Raw genomic sequence first — 20,308 nt, forward strand, 5'->3', positions numbered from 1 at the left:
GGATTGTTTAAAGAAGGTCGACGGTTACATTGACAGAAACGTTGTGAAAATGATACTCAAGATGAGAACAGTAGTCTGATGAATCCAAATAATACGAATAACCAATCGTCATCTCAAAAGTTCAGAAACATCATCCCTTGTATTGTTGTGTGTCAGTAACACGGTACTGAAGTACCAAGCTTACTTGTGTCGAGTAGATGCAGAAAGGTCAAGGGGTGACACATCAAACTCGGTGACTTCCATTGACAGAGCGTGCACCTACATACTAAAAAGTGAGGTGGTACATTATAGGTGCAGTCTGGTTAATAGAGGTTACCACCCCACACTCATGCACCCATATAAAAACAAAAACGCATGTGAGGATTTTTAGTAGAGTAGAAGAGATAGACAGTTGATTGGAGTTAAAGTTGGTAGAGAGTAAGACTTGAATTAGTTTCAAGATCAGAAAGGTTGAAAGAAGGATGCATCAACGGAAACATAAAAAAACTTGAATCAGCAATGCAAGGGATTCTGCAGTTCATTTGTTGACGAAATAAAGTGATTCTTGCAAGAAAATCAGCATGTTTTCATCCTAGATGTTCTTTACAGCTCATCGACCAGTGACATGGAGAATCGCATCCCAGAAGAGTTAGAACAGGATAACAGAAAAAAAAAGTATGGTGAACTTTATCACATATATATGGACACACACGCAGTTAAGAACTACTAAGGTAGCTACACAACTTGAGGGTCTTTAAAAGAAACTTGACTGCATGTAAATACACACAACTGTATATAAGACATATATAAATGAATGGGAAAGATGGATGCAGACGAGCTGCCTTAAAGAGACGATCACAAAAAAGGCCATTAGAACACCCCCCCCCCCACACACACACGTTAGAGAAAGACACACATAGCCACGGTCACAGAACAGTTATATATATATATATATATATATATATATATATATATATATAAAAGGCAAGATAACATATCACAGTATGTTGGAACTGACAATCTTCGTTGAATGTCCGATTTTTGTGTCACCTACAAATGTAACACTTTCATCATTTTGTGATCTGGTTTAGAAGTGGGTAATCATGATTCCCCCACTCTAAAGTTTAAGTTTTTTTTTTTTTTGTTTAATTTATTTATTTTTACTAAAAAAAAAAAAAAAAAATTAGGATCTCGGTTTTCTTTTTGAGTAAATGAGCATTGAATGCAATCATTTAATAATAAATTCTGGAATATTGTCATCAAGGTTCTTGATAAGTGTGGCAATGTCACAAACAGATTTGTGGATATCACTCAGATTATTTTCAGTCTTGGAAGGAAAATTAGGCGGTACATTGCCCTGATTGCATAGGGTGGAGTTTGCTGCAAAGCTCTTGGCAAAGAGTTTGACTTTGTCAGATGCTGACAAAATCACCTCGGGTCCATTAATGATGATCATGATAAAAGACATGCATCTATTCAGGACTTTCTTATTTGCTAAAACTCATGAGAACAAAGCCTCTGTTTTTCTACTTTTGATTTGATGGACTGAGCATACGACACTAGTGTTTTATATAATCCTAGGTTTCATACAGACTTAAAAAGTCCTTGAATTGTGACTTTTGCCTTGAAAAGGCTTTATTTTTATTATCTTGAAAAATCCTTGAAAATATGAAAAATGTCTTGAAAAGGCCTTGAAAATCATATTCTTTATGTCCAGTAAAAATTTGTGTGAAAATATTAGAAATAAGATCGTAATAAATACTATTATTTTTCAAGTATTAATAAAAAATATAATAATACCATTAGAATATTTTTTAAATACTGGAAATAAAATTGAAATACATTGTTCTGAAATTGTATTATTGTGGATGCAAGAGTTACATCCCTTTCCATATAATAACATCGTCCAAATTTAAAAGTAAAATAAACACAGCATAAATCAATCTGCAATGAGTAAAAACGACATTTAATCATGCTTGGTTGGCCAAATATAAGTGGGTTAGGGAAGGTAAATATTATTAACAGGCATATTGTTGATGTGACCTCTGACCTTCTTCAGGTGTTTCTTGTTGAACTCTTAAATCTCTGCAGAACTTTGAATGGAATCTTTTCTATAATCTGGGGGTGAGTAGCTTATTCTTGTTCTATCAGCCATGACCGAGTAGAAGTTTTTTAAGTAATTTGTAATTGTATTCTTAGTATCGTCTGTATTGAGAATTAGACCTTCAGTCTCCAGAAAACTGTCACTTAGAATTGATTGTTAGTTAGCACTTGTATCTGTTGCACCACAAGTCTTTGCAAATAATTCTGGTATGAATTTAAGAGCTTTAAACCTATTCCTGTTTCAGACAGATAATCTTATATATATATACACGTATATGGATGTTATTTGTCGCACTGACATTGATATTAAAAGCCTACTTTACTTTTTCTGTTAAAAATTTAAACAAACTTCACTTATAGATATGCGAGCAACTTCATAAACGTTAACAAATTTGCATATTCCTATGAAAAATAAACTTTCCTTAATCATTTTTATGATTTCTTATTGGATGATTGATTTCATTTAACTATTATGTGCAGCTCTATTTATGCATATTTTCTACATTCTGCATAATTGTGTAGCATTTTCTAGCACACACACACACACACACACACACACACACACACACATATACATATACACACACACACACATTTGGTCAAAGAGTTTGAACCCTTGGGAAAGGTGTTATCAGCTTTATGAAATATTTGCATCAGACAAAGTGACTAAAATAAAAATATAAATTGACAGAATACACTAAAGCTTCTTCATTGTAACTCTAATGGCTACTTATTTATTCTCCCCCCCCCCCCGCCTCCTATCAATGTTCTTTTGGTCATCTCAAATTAACACTGATTCATGTGATATAGCATTTGAAGTTGCATATGCAGTATCTGGTTCATCTATAAGAATTGAAAGATTTATCAGAAGCTGTAAAATGAAGAAGGATAAGGCTGCAGGGTTAATATTTTTCCAAAGCCATCACACTTTTGGACCAATTTTAGACCAAGTAGGGAATATGTACCCTGATCGACTTCACTGCGAAGAAAGAAAAAAGGACACCTTTCTTTCGACATCTGTTTAACCTTCACCTTCGCACACATTGGCTCTGTAAACAAATATCACGACAAGAAAATTTTTTTAAACCAAACTTTGTATTGATATTGATTAAGATTGTCGGACTGACTTCCTCATCTTGTTTGTTAACGTCACAACGTTTTTACCGTTTTGCCCTCCGGCCTTCATCAGGTGTATCGAACTGGGGAACGTTAAGACGTTAACAAACAAGATGAGGAAGTCAGTCCGACAATCTCAATCAATGAAAACACCTCATCTCAAAAATACAGACAATTTGTATTGATATATATTTTTTAAATGCTAAAAACGAGTTGTATTATTACATAGTGACAATAAAACTTTTTAAAACAAACTTTGGATTGATATATATATACATTTTAAATAATAATAAAAACGAGTTGTATTATTACATAGTGACAATAAAACTTGAAAAAAAAAACAAACTTTGGATTGCTTTTTTATTAAATGGTAATAATGAGTTATATTATTTACTTGTGGCCAAGATTGATTTTGCGTTCATATATTCACACAACTCTTTACAAAACATTTTGTGGGGAACAGGATTTTCCCTTCACAAAAAACTAACATAAGAATTGAGAATTTAAGATGCTCATCTCTCCTGTCAGGAGTAACAATCAAGATTTCAAAATTACATTATTTTCTTATAACGTTTATTTTTATAAAAATGAAGTGTAGTATCACAACGTACAAATCTTTTTATAACTTTTATTTTCTATAAAAAAAACAACTATGCTATTTGCTTACCTCCTCACAAGGACAAAAAATTAAAGGTTATAAAAACATTTCTAAATAAAATCATGTATTTTATTAATATTGATTATCAGGATGCTGATCTTTTCTGTCAGTGGTCAGTTTTTAATGTAGGGAAAATCCTCTTGCCCACAAAATGTTTTGTAAAAAAGTTTTGTAAATATATAAATGCACTCTACAAAAAAAATCAATATTTGCCACAAGTAAATAATATAATAATAAAAAAGCAATCCAAAGTTTAAAAAAAAAAAAAATTTATTGCTGCAATACAATAATATAACATGTTTTTATCTATATATTAATAGGATAGCGTGTGTGCTATTTATTTTGTGTGTCACACTTACATTTGAGTGACTGTCGTTTAATTGTTATGGACTTCCAATGCCAGGAAAACTTCCTCAGGAAAATGTTTTTTCCTCAGACTTTTGGACAGCATCACACAACGGCAAAGTGGGCAGAGAAGAGATTGCGGACATGTAATGAAGTTCTTCACCAACTGGATAGCTTTAGGCGATGTGAGTTAATATGGAGACAAACAGATCACTACCAAATTTTTACCTCCACATAAACTCTGAAGATATGTGTCCAAAAGATCCTGGCTGGTTCCACATTCTTGTTTGTTGTACTGTTTGGCCTCCTTCCACATTCGTTCCACATGATTCGTAGTTGCCTGCATTTCAGGATTTACAAAGTGAAGGCTGTAGTTCAATGTTAAATGGTGATACCCTCTCCTCCCACTTGCCTTCCAACAGTCTGATATGACCATGATCCCCGGCAGAATATGTTTTTTTTTTTATTCAGTGGAAAGGTTAGGGTTTCTGTGATTTTTCAGCTCTGATTTTTGCAAAGAAGGTTCCAGTTTGGATTGTTGTCCACCGTTGACATTTAACATTCCTACATCTCCAGCCATAGCCATCTATTATGCTCCCTCTTTTTGCTAGAATGCACTCGTGGCTACAGGTTGCACATTTTAGGGATTTTTGCCATTCGTAGCTGCTGTTGACAAAAATCTATTACAGCGTTTGTTGTCTGGAGCTGTTTGTACCAAGATTGTCAAATACAAATTTTTTTCTCTCTACATTTCCTGACTTGCATGTAATAGTGGATTTTTTTTTTCTTGTTCCAATTGGTATCCAAATTCTCCTTGCTGCTCGGAGTTGAAACTCGGCACGTGGCGTTGTGATTAGCTGATCGCCATGTTACGTCAAACAGCAGCTAAACCTGAGCTGTTGACGCCATGTTCCAGGAAAAGCCAAGCTAAAAGCTGGATTACGTCAGATTCAAAGGATGCATAAATACCAAAAAGCAATCCAAAGTTTGGTTTTAAAAGTTTTATTGTCGAGATGTTTGGTATTCTGTACAATCCACTTTGTCTAGCACCTCTCACCCCAAAACTATAACTTTTAAATAAAATAAAATGGCAGTTCAATCAAAAATTACCATTGAACCAAGCTTAAACTCAAACAAAACCAATTTGCCTCTTCCCTTGAGGCTTGCATTCACGAATATCTGCGGGCTTAGAACTAATTTAGATGATGTTGAATCATTTCTCCTAGCAAACACCCCAGAAATCTTAGCACTAAGTGAAAATAACCTATACTCCCCTATCCCCTCTAACCACTTTAACATGCCTGGTTATTCCCCATTTTGCCATAAGGACTCAGACAGACATTTGCACGGACTTGGAGGCTATATTCGAAACACCCTTCCCTTGACTGCAGAAACAAAACTAGAATCAGACGACCAGGCCTTTATGTGCTTTTGACTTAGCATGCAACACAACATTAGCCACTTATTCTCTGCTGCTCTCTCTCTACCCAGACCTGTACCCTAATCAAATAAGTCTCTGACAGCATAGATACAGCACTTTCCCTCGATACTAGCGCACAAGTACATGTATTTGGTAACTCCAATGCCCACCACAGTAATTGGTTTGGATTTTCTACTTACACAGATGCAGTTGTTAGCATAACACATAGCGTCTCTACATCTCATTCCCTATCACAGATGGTTACGTTTTCGACACATTTCCCAGGTCAGCAACCGCAACATGCATTACTTCTAGATCTATTTCTGACCACAGTTCTCGATTATGTAACAAATGCCCATAGCCTACTCTGGACTGCTGGTCATGCTGTGATAATGGTAGAAATTGCCCTAAATTCTCAACCCAACATTGAAGAGCCATTGCTCAAAAGGACAAGGTATTATAAGAAGACTGACTAGGAAGCCATCAAGGACCTCATTAGAGATGCCTCATGGGAAAATATCTTTTCTCTTCCCACTGAACAGTGTACAAGTGAAACCACTGAATGGTTCAAAATAGCAATTGAAGCACATGTTCCCACACGGAAATTCTACAGAAAACCCCACTCTCCTCAATGGTTTACTTAAGGCAGCATGCATACCACAGATTTAGTTGACAGAAGTCCAGTACAAACAGACAAAAATTTATAGAAGCTAGAAGTAATTGTAAGAGAGAAATAGCAACAGCTAAGAGAGAATATACTGAAACCACCACAAAATGCATCGAAGCACAGAAATTAGGAACCTGTGATTTCTGGAAAATCTTCAATAATGTAGTAAATAATGGGCAATCGGCAATTCCCCCGCTATCCAACAATTATGAGGTTGTTTGCAAGGCAACCAAGAAAAGGATCCCCCACCAAGCCACAAAGTCTATTTTGTACTCTGTCAAGGCAGGATAGACCTTTTTCTTGCTTTCCTGACTGCTGGAAAACTGCTTCTGTGGTACCAGTTTACAAGAATTCTGGCGAAAGAACTGACCCATTAAATTATCACCCCATTAGCCTCCTCCCACTTTTCACCAAAATATTTGGGTCCATAATTAACCAAGCTATACTCCATCACCTAAGAGCTACTAAACTTCTAACCAACCAACAATATCGTTTTAGGCAAGCCTATTCTACAGCAGATATCCTAACTGTAATCTCTGAACGTATGTACCATACACTGGAGATAGCAGGGGACGGTAGAGCTTAGCCCTAGATATATCTAAGGCTTTTGACAGGGTTTGACACAATGATCTTCTCAGGAAAATCAGATCATACGGTATCACTGGACGAATATTTAACATAATTAAATCCTTCTTAAATAAAAGAAAAATCCAGGTTGTCCTCGACGGTCATACATTTAAACAATGATATAAATGCGGATGTACTTCAGGGGTCTATCCTTGGATCTTTATTATTCCTACTATTCATAAATGGCCTTTCTAATAAAATTGTCTCGGAGATGGGTATATTTGCTGATGACACCACGCTCTATAACAGGCAAGAGGGGAAAACAAATGAATACATATCTAAGGAAATGACAGAAAGACCTCCAACCTGTGATTGAATGGGGGACAACCACCATTAGCTGTGGCTAATGTTACATTACCTGGAAGTACTTTTTTCAAACTCCTCAGCTTAACGTTCACAGGGAATATGAGTTGGAACAGATACATGGAGAGCATTGCCAGGGCCGCTGCTAGGAAGGTAGGCTCACTCTACCGTGCTAGAAAGCAACATACGCCTGAAAGTGTCCTGTACCTCCACAAGGCCACCATTCACCCATGTATGAAGGATTTTTGTCATATTTGGGCTGGTGCATCCACTACTAGTCTCTCGCTCCTAGACAGGGTTTGAAAGAGTTGCCAACCTGAACTGTCATCTAGGCTTCGGCCTCTGTCCCATCGACAAAATGTTTATCCCTCTACCTGTTCTACAAGTATTTTAATGGCAGATGCTCCAACCAACTACAAGCCCTTGTACCTCCTCAACGTAAATACCTCCGACAAACCCAACTAGCAGCAAAATCCCACCCTTACACAGTAGAAATCCCTAGATGTAAGAAAGCCTTCTACTATAATAGTTTCTTCCCCAGAACTGTTAGACTTTAGAACACCCTTCTGGGTTCCTGCTTTTCCCAACTGTACTGACATTCAGAAGTTAAAGTGTAATTTGAACAGACATCTTGCTGCTCAACTCCCTACATAGCATCCCTGCAACGTATATCCCCAATAGTAACCCCCTACATCAAAGTGGCACTGTGCCTTGTTTGGGGTTAAAATGAAAAAAAAAACAAAAGAACTTGTTTTTATTATTTAAACAAATATATCAATACAAAGTTTGATTTAAAAAGTTTTCTTGTTGCGATATTTGTTTACAGAGCCAATGTGTGTGAATTGCAAAGGTGAAGGTTAAACTGATATTGAGGAAAAAGGTGTCCATTTTTTCTTTTCTCGCAGTGAAGTCGGTTAAGGTACATATTCCCTAATTTTAATAACTTAATTCTGTGGCGTTCAAAGAGAGATAATTCTATCGAATGTCTATTCAAAACTAATCAGATCATCTGCCAACAAATAAATTGATGCATATAACAAAATAATAATTTTTTTTTTTCCCTTTAGGATAATCTATAAAATTGGACAACAATTTTTTTACTTTTTGAATGTGTTTAAATTTCTACAACTGATTTAGAGTATTTTAGCACTGCTGAATCATTAAAGGGCGTCTGTTTCTCTTCATCAGGTGAGCTTTTTGTGCTAAGTTGATTTGAAAAAAAAAATCGGATCTTGTAACAAAATCGATTACATTTTTGTGGTATTATCAGCTGATTTTTGTTAACACATATCATCCTAAATGTTTTTAATAGAAAAAATGTTTTGCTAACAACATATATTGATTACCTGATAGAAACATTGATGACTGTAAACTGAATGGCGGACATTGAAAAAAGTTAAGTACATGTAAATTGGATGTTGCTTCATCATTGTTTAATCTTCAGGGCTTGAACTTTGGTGTCTTCAAACTTCTGTAATGCTAAGCAGCAGGGGCGACTCTCTTCTGACTCCAACAGTAGTCAGCCATCATGACTGTGTCCCACTGACCCTAATACCTGGTCTCCATCTCTTTCGGGTCCTGATGGAATCTCTTCCTCTGCTTGTCACTCATTGAACCCAGATTCTAAGGAAACCAATCCATATGTGAAAATAGGTAGTGCATCTTGATGCTCATCTTGCAGCCCACGTTTCTGAAAGCCGTCTGCATGTTGTTGACAAGTTTTGTGTAGTTTCTTATTGTCGCCACTACACTACACTACAGAACAAATGCCTTCCATGTCTACTGTTCAATTTTGTTTATTGAGTTTTCGAACTTTGAATCTCTGGTCTGCTGGATCTAAGGACTGTGAAATATGTCAGCTTTCAACTTCTCTATGGTCAATCCTGGAAAAGCCTGGAATAAGTAAGTGAAGCAGTCATCATCCTTGTCCAGACCCTTGGTGAACTCCTTAAGTCAAGTTAAGTACAGCGGTTGGAAGAGTATTCTGTTTCTGTCTACGAGAGGGTCGTTGATGACATTCTGTTTTTTGCAAGGCACCAATTTCTCCTACATTAGCCAGTCCTTCTTTGTGTAATGCTAAGCTTGGTGCCGCATCAATTTTTGGAAGATTTGAAAGTTTTATGACGTCAAAATAATCCCTTTTCACTAATAGATCTGTCAAACAAGTTACTCAACAAAAACTAGAGTGCCTACAATCTGAGCCTGGGCTGCCAATAAGACCCAAACAGAAGAGTCAACCACCTGCTCTTCATAGATGACCTCAAGCTGTATGCACTGACTTAATTTGACTTTTGCAAGTCATACATAACTTCTCCAGTGATATTGGAATGCAGTTTGGTTTGGACAAATGTGCTAAGTGCCCTATCAGAGCTGTGAAGAAAGTTCAAACGGAAAACATACAGCTCGATAAAGATACTGACATCAAGAACTTAGAAGAGCAGGAAAAATACAAAGTATCGTTCTTAGAAATGCATGTCTGTGGAACTCTCTTCCGTTTGCCTGCTTTCCAGCTGACTACAATTTTTCAAGTCCAATGTAAACAAGTTCTTGATGAACCGTCCCTCTAAGTAATCAAATTTACAAAATCTCCACTACTTATGATTACTATGCTATAATCCCATAACTAATGTATACCCATTAACACTTATCCTCGAGTGGCCTCTGGGCCTTGATAAGTGGTGACTCCTTTGTAAAAAAAAAAAAACATTGGCATCAAAGAAAATGATATAATTCAGCAAGATGAGAGAAAAAATTGGCAGTGAATGTATACATGGTATTTTGTTTTAAAATGTATTGTTATTCATTAAACCTAATAATATAGGATCTGTGTTAATATTCTATATTATTTGTGTAATTATAACTTTATTTTCATTTTAAGCTTTAATTTTTTTGTTTTTGTTTCTTGTAGAGGAGAAAAAATATTCGATGACAAAGGAGTTTTTGAACGAAAGAAACAAAGAAACCAATCCTGTTTCATTACCAATATCTGAAGGAACACATGTGGAAATAGAAGACACATCTGTAACACCTGTGAAAAGTGACAATATACCCTTAACAAATAGTTATAATCAGTTACCTTTTCAACAGAGTCATGCTAAGGAAAAAAAGATTGACGTTGAAGTTTTTAAAATATTTTCCTCACAACCATCCCCCAAAAATGCAGCCAAGTCTCCTGCAAAATCAACCCCGAGAAAAAAACGCACCACTAAATTGTCAGATCCGTTTATAACACCAAAAAAAGGTGTGAACAAGTCTCCCGCAAAATCTACCCCGAGAAAAAGAAGTGCCTCTAAATTATCGGATCCCTTTAAAACTCCCCAAAAAGGTATAACTAAGTCTCCTGCAAAATCTACCTTGAAAGAAAGTTTGTCCAGTAAATCTCCACTGCTCAAAGACTTGACTCAACAGACTTTTACATATGATCCTAACCAAAAGGCAATGGTTCTTACCCCACAAAAATCCCCCACTCCGTCTCCAGTATCTAAAAACTCTATTCGGCAGACTTTAATGTACAATTCTACAAAAAAGGCATTAATGCTTACACCGCAAAAATCCCAGAGAATGTCCTTAAATGACACAACCGAGAAACCAGAATCTTCATGTAAATGGGAGAATTTATCTATCAGGAAAGCAAACGTTTCAAACAATAACTCTCGCCTGTTGTCCGCGCTTACTAAAGAGGATTCACATTCTTGTAGCAGTACAAAGAGTAGTCCAAATCTACAAGGAAAAAAACTCCAATCGCGCATCGCTTTAAATATTGGCGATTCTGATGCTGGTCCATCTGACATTCTTGTGTCTTCTGAGCTTCCACAGTTGTCCAACTCTCCTCAGTGTAAATCTTTGTTGAAACCGAAAAGTGATAAGAGTTATGTAACTGTTTTGTTTGTATCATCTGATTCAGAGAATGAATGTGATGTCCAAACAAAAACGTCATATACCCAATCAAGCCGAAAATTTTCAAACTCTGAAGGTAATTCGTTGTCTACACAACCAACAGATAATTTAGACTTTTCGTCTAAATCGGAAGGTTTATCTATCAGGAAAACAAATGCTTCAGGCAATAACTCTCACCGATTGTCTGTGCATACTAAAGAGAATTCACTTTCTTGTAGCAGTATAGAGAGTAGTCCAAATCTACAAAGGAAAAAACTCCAATCGCGCATCGCTTTTAATATTGGCGATTCTGATGCTGGTCCGTCTAACATTGTGTCTTCTGAGCGTCCACAGTTGTCCGACTCTTCTCGGAGTAAACTGAAAAGTGATAAAAGTGATGTACCTGTTTTGTTTGTATCGTCTGATTCTGAGGATGAGTGTGATGTCCAAAAAGTATGTAGCCAATCAAGCAGAAAATCTTCAGATTCTAAAAGTAATTCGTCATCTACACAACCAACAGATAATTTAGACTTTTCGTCTAAATCGGAAGGTTTATCTATCAGGAAAACAAATGCTTCAGGCAATAACTCTCACCGATTGTCTGTGCATACTAAAGAGAATTCACTTTCTTCTAGCAGTATAGAGAATAGTCCAAATCTACAAAGGAAAAAACTCCAATCGCGCATCACTTTTAATATTGGCGATTCTGATGCTGGTCCGTCTAACATTGTGTCTTCTGAGCGTCCACAGTTGTCCGACTCTTCTCGGAGTAAACTGAAAAGTGATAAAAGTGATGTAACTGTTTTGTTTGTATTGTCTAATTCTGAGGATGAGTGTGATGTCCAAAAAGTATGTAGCCAATCAAGCAGAAAATCTTCAGATTCTAAAAGTAATTCGTCATCTACACAACCATCAGATAATTCAGACATTTTTTTCACTCATTCCAATGAGACGTCTGTATCTCTAAGTTCTCAAGGTTCTTCCAAAAAAGCCGAAAGCTTTTCTACATGTGACTCTGATCAGATTCATTTACATACTGCTTCTAACTCTCCTTCAATCGAGTCGGAATATTATTTCAGTGATGATGAATTAAACCTTCTTTTGATACCAGAAGAAGTCAATCCATCTACGAATGCTGTTGAAGTAAAAAATAATCATTTGTTTTCAAAATCTTCCCCATTGTTACCGGTTCCGTTGAAGCTTCCAGTTTGTAGCCCTTCCAAAAAAGCAAGTGAAAATGTTACTTCGCTTTCAACAAATCAAATGCGTTTAGCGCCAATTTTTACACGCAAGCCTCTTGATAAGCAATCTATAGTTTCTATGAACGTAGACTCAAATGAAACCAAGTCAAAACCCACCGTTCTTTCAAACCCTGCTCACGAGAATAAAACTCGTTTTTCTATTGAAGAAAACCCAAGACGACCTGTGATGGAACTAGAGCAGTTTAAAAATATGTTTGCCAAGAAATCTTCTCCGAAAAATTGTCTATCCACTTTTAAATCAGAGCAACTTCCTCAGGTCATACCAGAGGTTCAATCCGTCAAACCAGACAGCTATGGTCAGAAATTCACTTCATGTCCATTTTATAAAAAGATCCCAGGTAAGTTTAGAAATCATTTTTTCTTGATGGTTTTTTTCTTTTTTTATTTTTATTTTATTTTACATCATCATCGATTTGGACAGCTTTTCTTTATTTATACCTCTTTCCATCAAGTTCATTTTTTATCACTTGATCTGTTTGCTTCGCCTTCCCCTGTGAACCTGCTACCTTGATTGTTCTATGACTTACAATCAAACAATCCTCATCTATTCTTTCAAATACCATTGAAGTCTTCTGTACATATTTCGCTAACCTGTAAAGATTTAATCTGCCTCTGAATCATTAAAACTAATCGGTTATAGTCAATTAACATATTTCCTAACTTCCAGCGTAGCGCTAGCAGAAGCGGTGACAAGGCGAATCAGTTCCTTCACTTTTTCTCTCACACCTAGATCTCCCCTGTGCATTTACTTTTTTTTTGTTTTTTTATTACATTTTTCTGATATTTTTATATTTTCGTTAACATATTATATAAATCCGAATAAAAACCCCTGATTTTTAAAATAAAAAAAATTTTTTTATATAATTTTAAAAACATTTCTTATAAAATTTTAAATAAAATAAAAATTATTTTTAAAATTTTGTTATTAAGAGTGCAAATAAAGACTGTTATTTCTATTTGTATAATTTTGCTAATTTTTATGGTATATTTTTCAATGTCTTTTTCATACCTTTTATGTCGATAAGTCACTTCACATTAGAAATACTGAATAACAATAAATGTGAAGGAACTGATTTGCCTGGTCATCGCTTCTGGTAGCAGCCACTCCGGAAGCTAGGAAGTACGTTAACTGACTATAACCGAAAAGAAATTATTTAATTTGGTTCTTGATCACTCATGAGTAAGAACAGAACATGTACGATCGCTCATTGATGAACAGGTAACTTGATTATGTAGTTGAGCTGACATCTATTCAATGTAGTCGCCTTCAGCTTCAATCACTGCCCCGATACGGGTCCGAAACTGGGAGCATGTCTTTTTCACAAACATCGGTAGGAGCTTGGTGAATATTCGGCAGTGATCAGGCTGGCTTTGCTATTGTGACATTGACATATGTTCAGGTTGGGAAAAGAGGGGCGGGGCCAGTGAGAAAAGGGTACAAAGTCATAGCACTTCTGAAGCCAAACCTGGGTCTCTTTGGACTTGTCGGCCGGCGCCAGGTCCTGCTGCCACACCCAGAATCTGCCAGCGGCCAGTTGATTGCACTAGGGGATTACCACACCCTTTAACACATCCAGATACACTTTCGTGTTTACTTTCAAACCGACTTTGAAGATGTGAGGTTACATGATGTGGTTCTCACTTGAAACCACACCAAAGACCATAACCGTGGCCGGAAACTTTGTTGAGCTGTGTTCTTAAGCGTTGAATCATCTGGATTTGCATTTTGAGAGTGCTGGCAATGGTCCTGTTGTCATAACTTGGATCAGTAGAGAGCAAGAGTTGTACAGCGGTGAATCTCCAATTTCGCTCGTTGAACATTGTATCACTTTCGAACATGATAGAACGCTCCTATCGCTCTTGGGATTTGTATACAACTGGCCAACTAATAAATGGACTGTAATAAAGAAAAAAAAAGAAAGCCGGTTTTCATCAAATAGAAATGGAATCATGTTGTCTTTTCTAGGGTGTCAATTTTATCATTGCACCCTGTATAACATGTTACATTTTATTTACAAATAATTAAATATATAAGCTTCAGTTTTAGTTATTCTTATAGAATGTTTCTTATGATTGTATTGTTTGAAAACTAGGAAAAAAAGTATTTTTGAAGAATGTGCAGCATAATTGATGAAAGAGGAGTAACAGGAGTTATTTTCCTTGAATCAATAGACAACATAGACATTTAAAGGAGGTATTTTTACTGTTTAAGGAGTGAGATATATATATAATCAAAATTGTGTTTTCCGTGATATGAGTGTTGTTTAAATTTTAAAATAAAATGCGTCTAAAATATGTTTATAAGCCAAATTACAACACAGTATTATGTAAAATAAACACATATTTATTTATTTAAAATTAATATTTTGGTGAGATACACTGTCATCAGAATTTTTACACTTTCTCCTTTGTTTTTCTTTTTTTTTTTCTCGTCATGGTGGTAAGTGGAAGAATACAGTTAGTGTAGAATCGACTTGTTTTTTTCTAGTGTGGGAAGATTACACTTGGCAAGCATGATATGTAAGTGAAAATTGTGTTTTTTAGATTTTAAAATAAATTGTGTATGAAATGCTTATAAGCCAAATTATAATGCAATATTATGTAAAATAAACACCCACATATAAAAGTTTAGTGCTTAAAGTTAAATTCTTAAAATAAAAATATAGACACATATATTTGAGTTAAGAATTTGTTTGACGAAAGGAATATATAGAAGGGGGTTATGTTAATTTCTTTAATCCATGGATTTTCAATACTATCTCATATCATCAGAGGAAATGAAATGCGGTTAGCAAAATGTTCAGTGGTGAATAATCTATAAATATAAAAGCCAAAATGTATGTATGTATGTTTGCTTTTCCTCAATGTCCACGAAAGGCTTCTTTCAGAGAAGCGCTTGCTCGGTTCACAACTTTTAAAAACTTTTTATATCATCTATAAATTGTAATATCTACGAATTACCCACGGAGCTCGCCTCTCTATTTAATTTTATTGACTTTCAAACGTTAATTATTCCACATTTCCCGCATCGGCACGCGTTACATTCGGTTTTCGGTATAAAAAAAGCGAGCCTCGACTCTAATCACAGGCTCACAGCTAGTTTGGTCAATGTCGACTTTGTCATATCAGGCTGTAGCTTTCATTTCGAGACGAGGGAGCGGGTTTTTAAAAACAAACAAACCGAACTGTCCCGCACAAAATAACTGCTGAATACCTATCGCCGTCACGTCAATCAAAAACGCGCACCTGTTTTTTTTTTAAACACTTTACTATTTTCCAACTGCGCGTCATCAACGCTTCGGCTTTTTTTCACATACCCCGAAAAACACCCGGGCAACGCCGGGTACCCCTTGCTAGTAATTATATGAAAATATATATTGCTCTATTGTTAAATATTGAGCTTCTCTTTTTTGGCTAAGATCACCCTGAAAGTATTGCCTCTAGTAATATCTATCAGGATATTTCACCTGATTTTTAATCTGTGTCTTATTTCGCTTATATAATTCTTTTTCATCCTCAAACAAGGCATATTGTCACTTGGAACATAAGGGGCTACTATTTGGGATCTTGTCTAACAGGGGTACTGTGCTGAGTTGAGCAGCGAGATGTTTGTTCATATTATCTTTAAATTTCTACATGTTAGTACAACCAGGAAAGCAAGAAACAAGTCTAGCAGTCTAAGGAAAAAAACTATTAGTGTAAAAGGCTTTCTAGCATCTAGGGACTGCAATAGTGAAGGGGTGGGATTTTGTTGTTCGTCAAGTTGGTCAGGAGTATGTACTTCAAAGGAGCGGGGGACACAAGTGCAATGAATTCATCGGAGGACATTCCATTTGTACATTGTAAAACAAGCACAAGAATGCAACATTAGGGTGATGGGACAGAAGTTGGAGCTTGGCCGATAGTGTGGAACCTATTCGATTGGAAACCTTGCCTCAGAGTGAGATATTTGTGGTAGATGCAGTCTAGATGTGGCAACAGTACTCCATTCATGAGTGAATTGTGACTTAGGATACTCTCAATAGTTAATAAATGAAGAAGAAACATTAGTTTTATTTATTTAAAGATCCAGGTCTTTGTTACAAGTGAAAGAGTTGCATTTGCAAATGATTTTTCCCAGTCGCAACTAGAAATAATATAACTCTCATCATTTGGCGATATTTTTTTTTGTCATTGACAATTAGCTATCTCCATGGCGGTGTGTAAAACGTCAGCATTGTACACATTAACAGCAACGGCATCATTTCATGTGTTTGTGTCAATTTCTATGGATGGACATTCGCGTTATAATGTTAATGGAAGTAATGTTTTTTTTTGCTATGGATAAAAAACGATATAAGACTTACCTTTTGTAAAACAAATAGATTTTTATTAACGAGCTGCACAGACAAGAGTTAATAAAGTAAAATTAATTTTAACATCTTCTGTTGACACTTATTTATTCAAAGATAATGTTGCTTTCAGGATTCTATACTTTATTTGAAAAAGGTGTAAAAAATTTTTTAGGCCAATTTTGGATTTGCAATTTTTATTATCTCAATAGTTTATATATCTCTTATATGAATATATTTTTTATTATTGGAAACGCGTTATAAAAAAAATCTTTGTTTAAACTTCATATCATGTAATATTTGAATTTAAAATCATTTAAAGCTTTTTAAAATTAATTATTTTTTAGAATTCTGTTTTTTACTTGTAACCTAATTCAAATAATTATATTACTGAGAAAAAAAATTAAGTTTTTTTTTAACATAATAATATTGATTTTATGTCCAATTTTATTTACAACTTTAAGGTAAGTGAAATAATGGGATTTTATATATAAAAAAATAACTGTTTTTTAATTGTTTGATCTTTTCAGCTTTAAAAAATGTTGCAATTTTTATCGACCTACATTTATTGTTTAGTTTTCATAACATGAGATATAAGTGGGGGAGGGTAGAATACCTAAAAAAAATATTTCCTCTAATATATTTAACGAAACCTACTTTTATTATGTGAGTTTATTTAGTAATGAATAAATATAAAAAATTTCAGGAAGATATGATTTTGATTTTTGCTAGATTTTTAAAACATGGGTATGTTTACGGCTTAAACAACGTCACTACATAGGAACGTCGTTTTAAAGCGTCAATAATGTAAACACAATTTTTGTTTCACATTTTCATTATTTTTGTCTGCTGTAAAAATTAAAAAAAAAATATTAGCAGTTTATTTGAAGCTTCTTCTTTTAAATGGTAAAAAAGGTAGGATGATAATATTAAATTATAGTTACATCATGTTACATATGGGGAGGGGGGCGTAAAACTGGTGTGCGTTGGAGGTACCTATTGACAATCTTCCAAAGCTCATTACTGAGTGAAAAAATGTCTTTTTAACTATTATTATTTTTTTTTTAATAAAACGAGCAAAGTCAGATTATTTAAACAATAATAGAACAATATACTCATTTTTTAATGACAGCTGTTTAAAAAACATTTGAAGAAATCCGAATGTTTATATACTTTCAAGTTTTAACATAATATTCAGTGGATATTTAGAATTACACTTACTTAAAAAATGCAATTAAGAACAATCATTATGATGTACGTACCTGTTATTGAACAAAGATGACATATTCCAAAGCACATAAATTGATCAAGTATTTTTTTAATAAAGAAAAAATTTTACGATTTTTTTAGCAATTAATAAAATAGCCTGGTCCATAAATGGAGTTGTCGGCCTTTGAATTTTAACGCATTCTAAAACAATATGGCCACTCCCAATCCTCTCCTAACTTCCTCGTAAAATTGGATTTTCTTATTTAAAAAAAAAAATTACTTGATCCAAGTTATGTGATTTTTTTGAATATGACATATTAGTTTTGTGACAAGTACGTACATCAGAAATTTGTCTAATTATTCTGTATTTTTGTATTTTTTTAATGTGTAATTCAAAATAAGAACCTAAAATTCTTCATAATTTGAAATATTATTTGTTAGAAATTAATGTTTAACAAGTATTTAAATCCAAAAACTATTTCCACAAATTTATAAATAAAATAAATTTTTTGAAATCAACCTAAAAAATAGCGTTTCTTTGAAGTGTCTCCTATCTGAGGGCGATAACTAACATTTATTAATAAAATAAGCTTGTTGTTCTGGGACAAAACTAAAAATTGCTCTAGTTTAGAGCTGAGGACAGAAAAGATAAAGTGTAGTATCAGAACAGATACTACACTTTGCTTTATTTATTTCTTCTAAGATACAAAAATAGAAGTCAAGTAAATGTTTTATATATGTATTTATAAAAATAACTTTTTAAAGCATATACTCCTGTTTTTTTTTTGTTTTTTTTTGCTTTGTTTTTTCAAATAAACTAACATTTTTGTATTAATCAAAAATATTTTACTTTATTTTTTGTATTATTTGAATTGTTAGAACTATTCTTTTCAACTTGGTTGTTTTTTTTATTAAAATGTTTCAGCCGATGTAACTTCCGACCATCTTCAAGTGCATTCACACTGGATGTTATTGGTAAATGGTGAAAAATCTTTAGCTTTTTTGCTTTCCCAACGAACATATCCAAAAATAATTCAAAACGCAAATAGCACCAAATCTATTTCTTTTTTTCAATAAATCCAGATCCATTCGATTTTTTTGATATGATGTTTGTATATTTTTGAGATGAGGATTGATGGTTCATTTTATATTATTGGGACTATTAAGACTTTTCTTTATTTTGAATTTTCTTTATTAAATTCAGAAAAAAATATTCGTCAACATAAAAGAAGTGTATGTTCTTATAAGTAGGTAAACATTTTAGATTAGCTGATCAAACAACAAAACTGAAATAAAAAATGTGACGGTGAAAGTATAGAAACACTGATAAACATAAATATTATTGCAAAAACGTAAAAAACTGCACATTTTGTCAGTAAGTTTAATGGTTACTTTTTAAATGACACTTGCAAAAGTGAATGTAATGTTTTTATTAGATGGTTGATTCAAATTTAGCAACTAATATTGAAACTGTTGAGATCTTCAAACTGGCTTTTGTCTGTTGATGGAATAATTGTGATATTTGCCAGGTAACAGTACCACTGAATGTAATTGTTCTTGAATTTGTCCCACAAATTTCGTCTGTATCATTTTAAAGAATTTAAACTTTATCTGAAATTGTTTGATTCATAACATTAGAGTGAAATAATATTGCATGAGTTTGCCTAGTAACTTTTCTATTTGGCTAATAAGCAAGAATATTTAGTTGTCAAATATCAACTAAAGGTAAATTTACCTGTTTAGCCCTGAGAGCATTTTAATGTATTTTTACAGAATAAAAAGGCTTTATTTCTTAATGGTATTGACTCTATCAGCCATTTAATATTTCAAAAGTAATATTAGTAATAAATTATACAGATTGATGTTGAAACCACCATAGTATTAACAGGGGATTCCACCAGTGTTAATAAATTTGACTGTCTCCACAGATATTTTCTTGGTCCATGTCTTTCAGTACATATGCAGTAAATAGGTCTCCTTTAAATAAACTTTAGGTTTTGATTTATTTTGGCATCCCCGTTATTTCTGCAAAACCGAACATGGCAGTCCCCGGCAATGTTTTAAGTCAAACGTCAATGTTTTATTTTTAATAAAAAAACAAGGTGTTTATTTATTTTTTTCAATTACATTACAAACTTTATTTGAACTTCTTAACTAACTTTTACATACATAAAAAATAAAATTTATAGATCTTTTATAACATAAAGTTTGTAAATGTCTTTAACCAAAATATATGCTGAAAAATCATCCCCGTTTTTTAGGAAATGAGAATTTTTCAATAGTCTTGTTTGGAAATGAGATTTAATTATTAAAAAAAACAAAAATGTTTTTTATGATGTTTGATTAAAATACATGAAAAATGTAAAAACAAAACAAAACCTTTCATTAAAGAAATTTTAAAATTTTATATTA

General features: G+C 33.9%; 1 protein-coding gene across 1 annotated transcript in view; it reads left to right on the forward strand.

Moving 5' to 3' along the window:
* LOC145283580 (uncharacterized) overlaps positions 1–20,308 on the forward strand; it is a 95,231-nt gene that overhangs the window by 30,455 nt on the left and 44,468 nt on the right. Inside the window, exon 3 of the mRNA XM_080132500.1 lies at positions 10,127–12,694. Within this exon, the coding sequence (XP_079988626.1) occupies positions 10,127–12,694 (2,568 nt within the window). The remainder of the gene's footprint in view (positions 1–10,126; positions 12,695–20,308) is intronic.

Source organism: Euprymna scolopes, chromosome 8 (genome assembly GCF_053919585.1).
Source record: "Euprymna scolopes isolate OS-2025 chromosome 8, ASM5391958v1, whole genome shotgun sequence".
Classification (NCBI taxonomy): Eukaryota; Metazoa; Mollusca; class Cephalopoda; order Sepiida; family Sepiolidae; genus Euprymna; species Euprymna scolopes.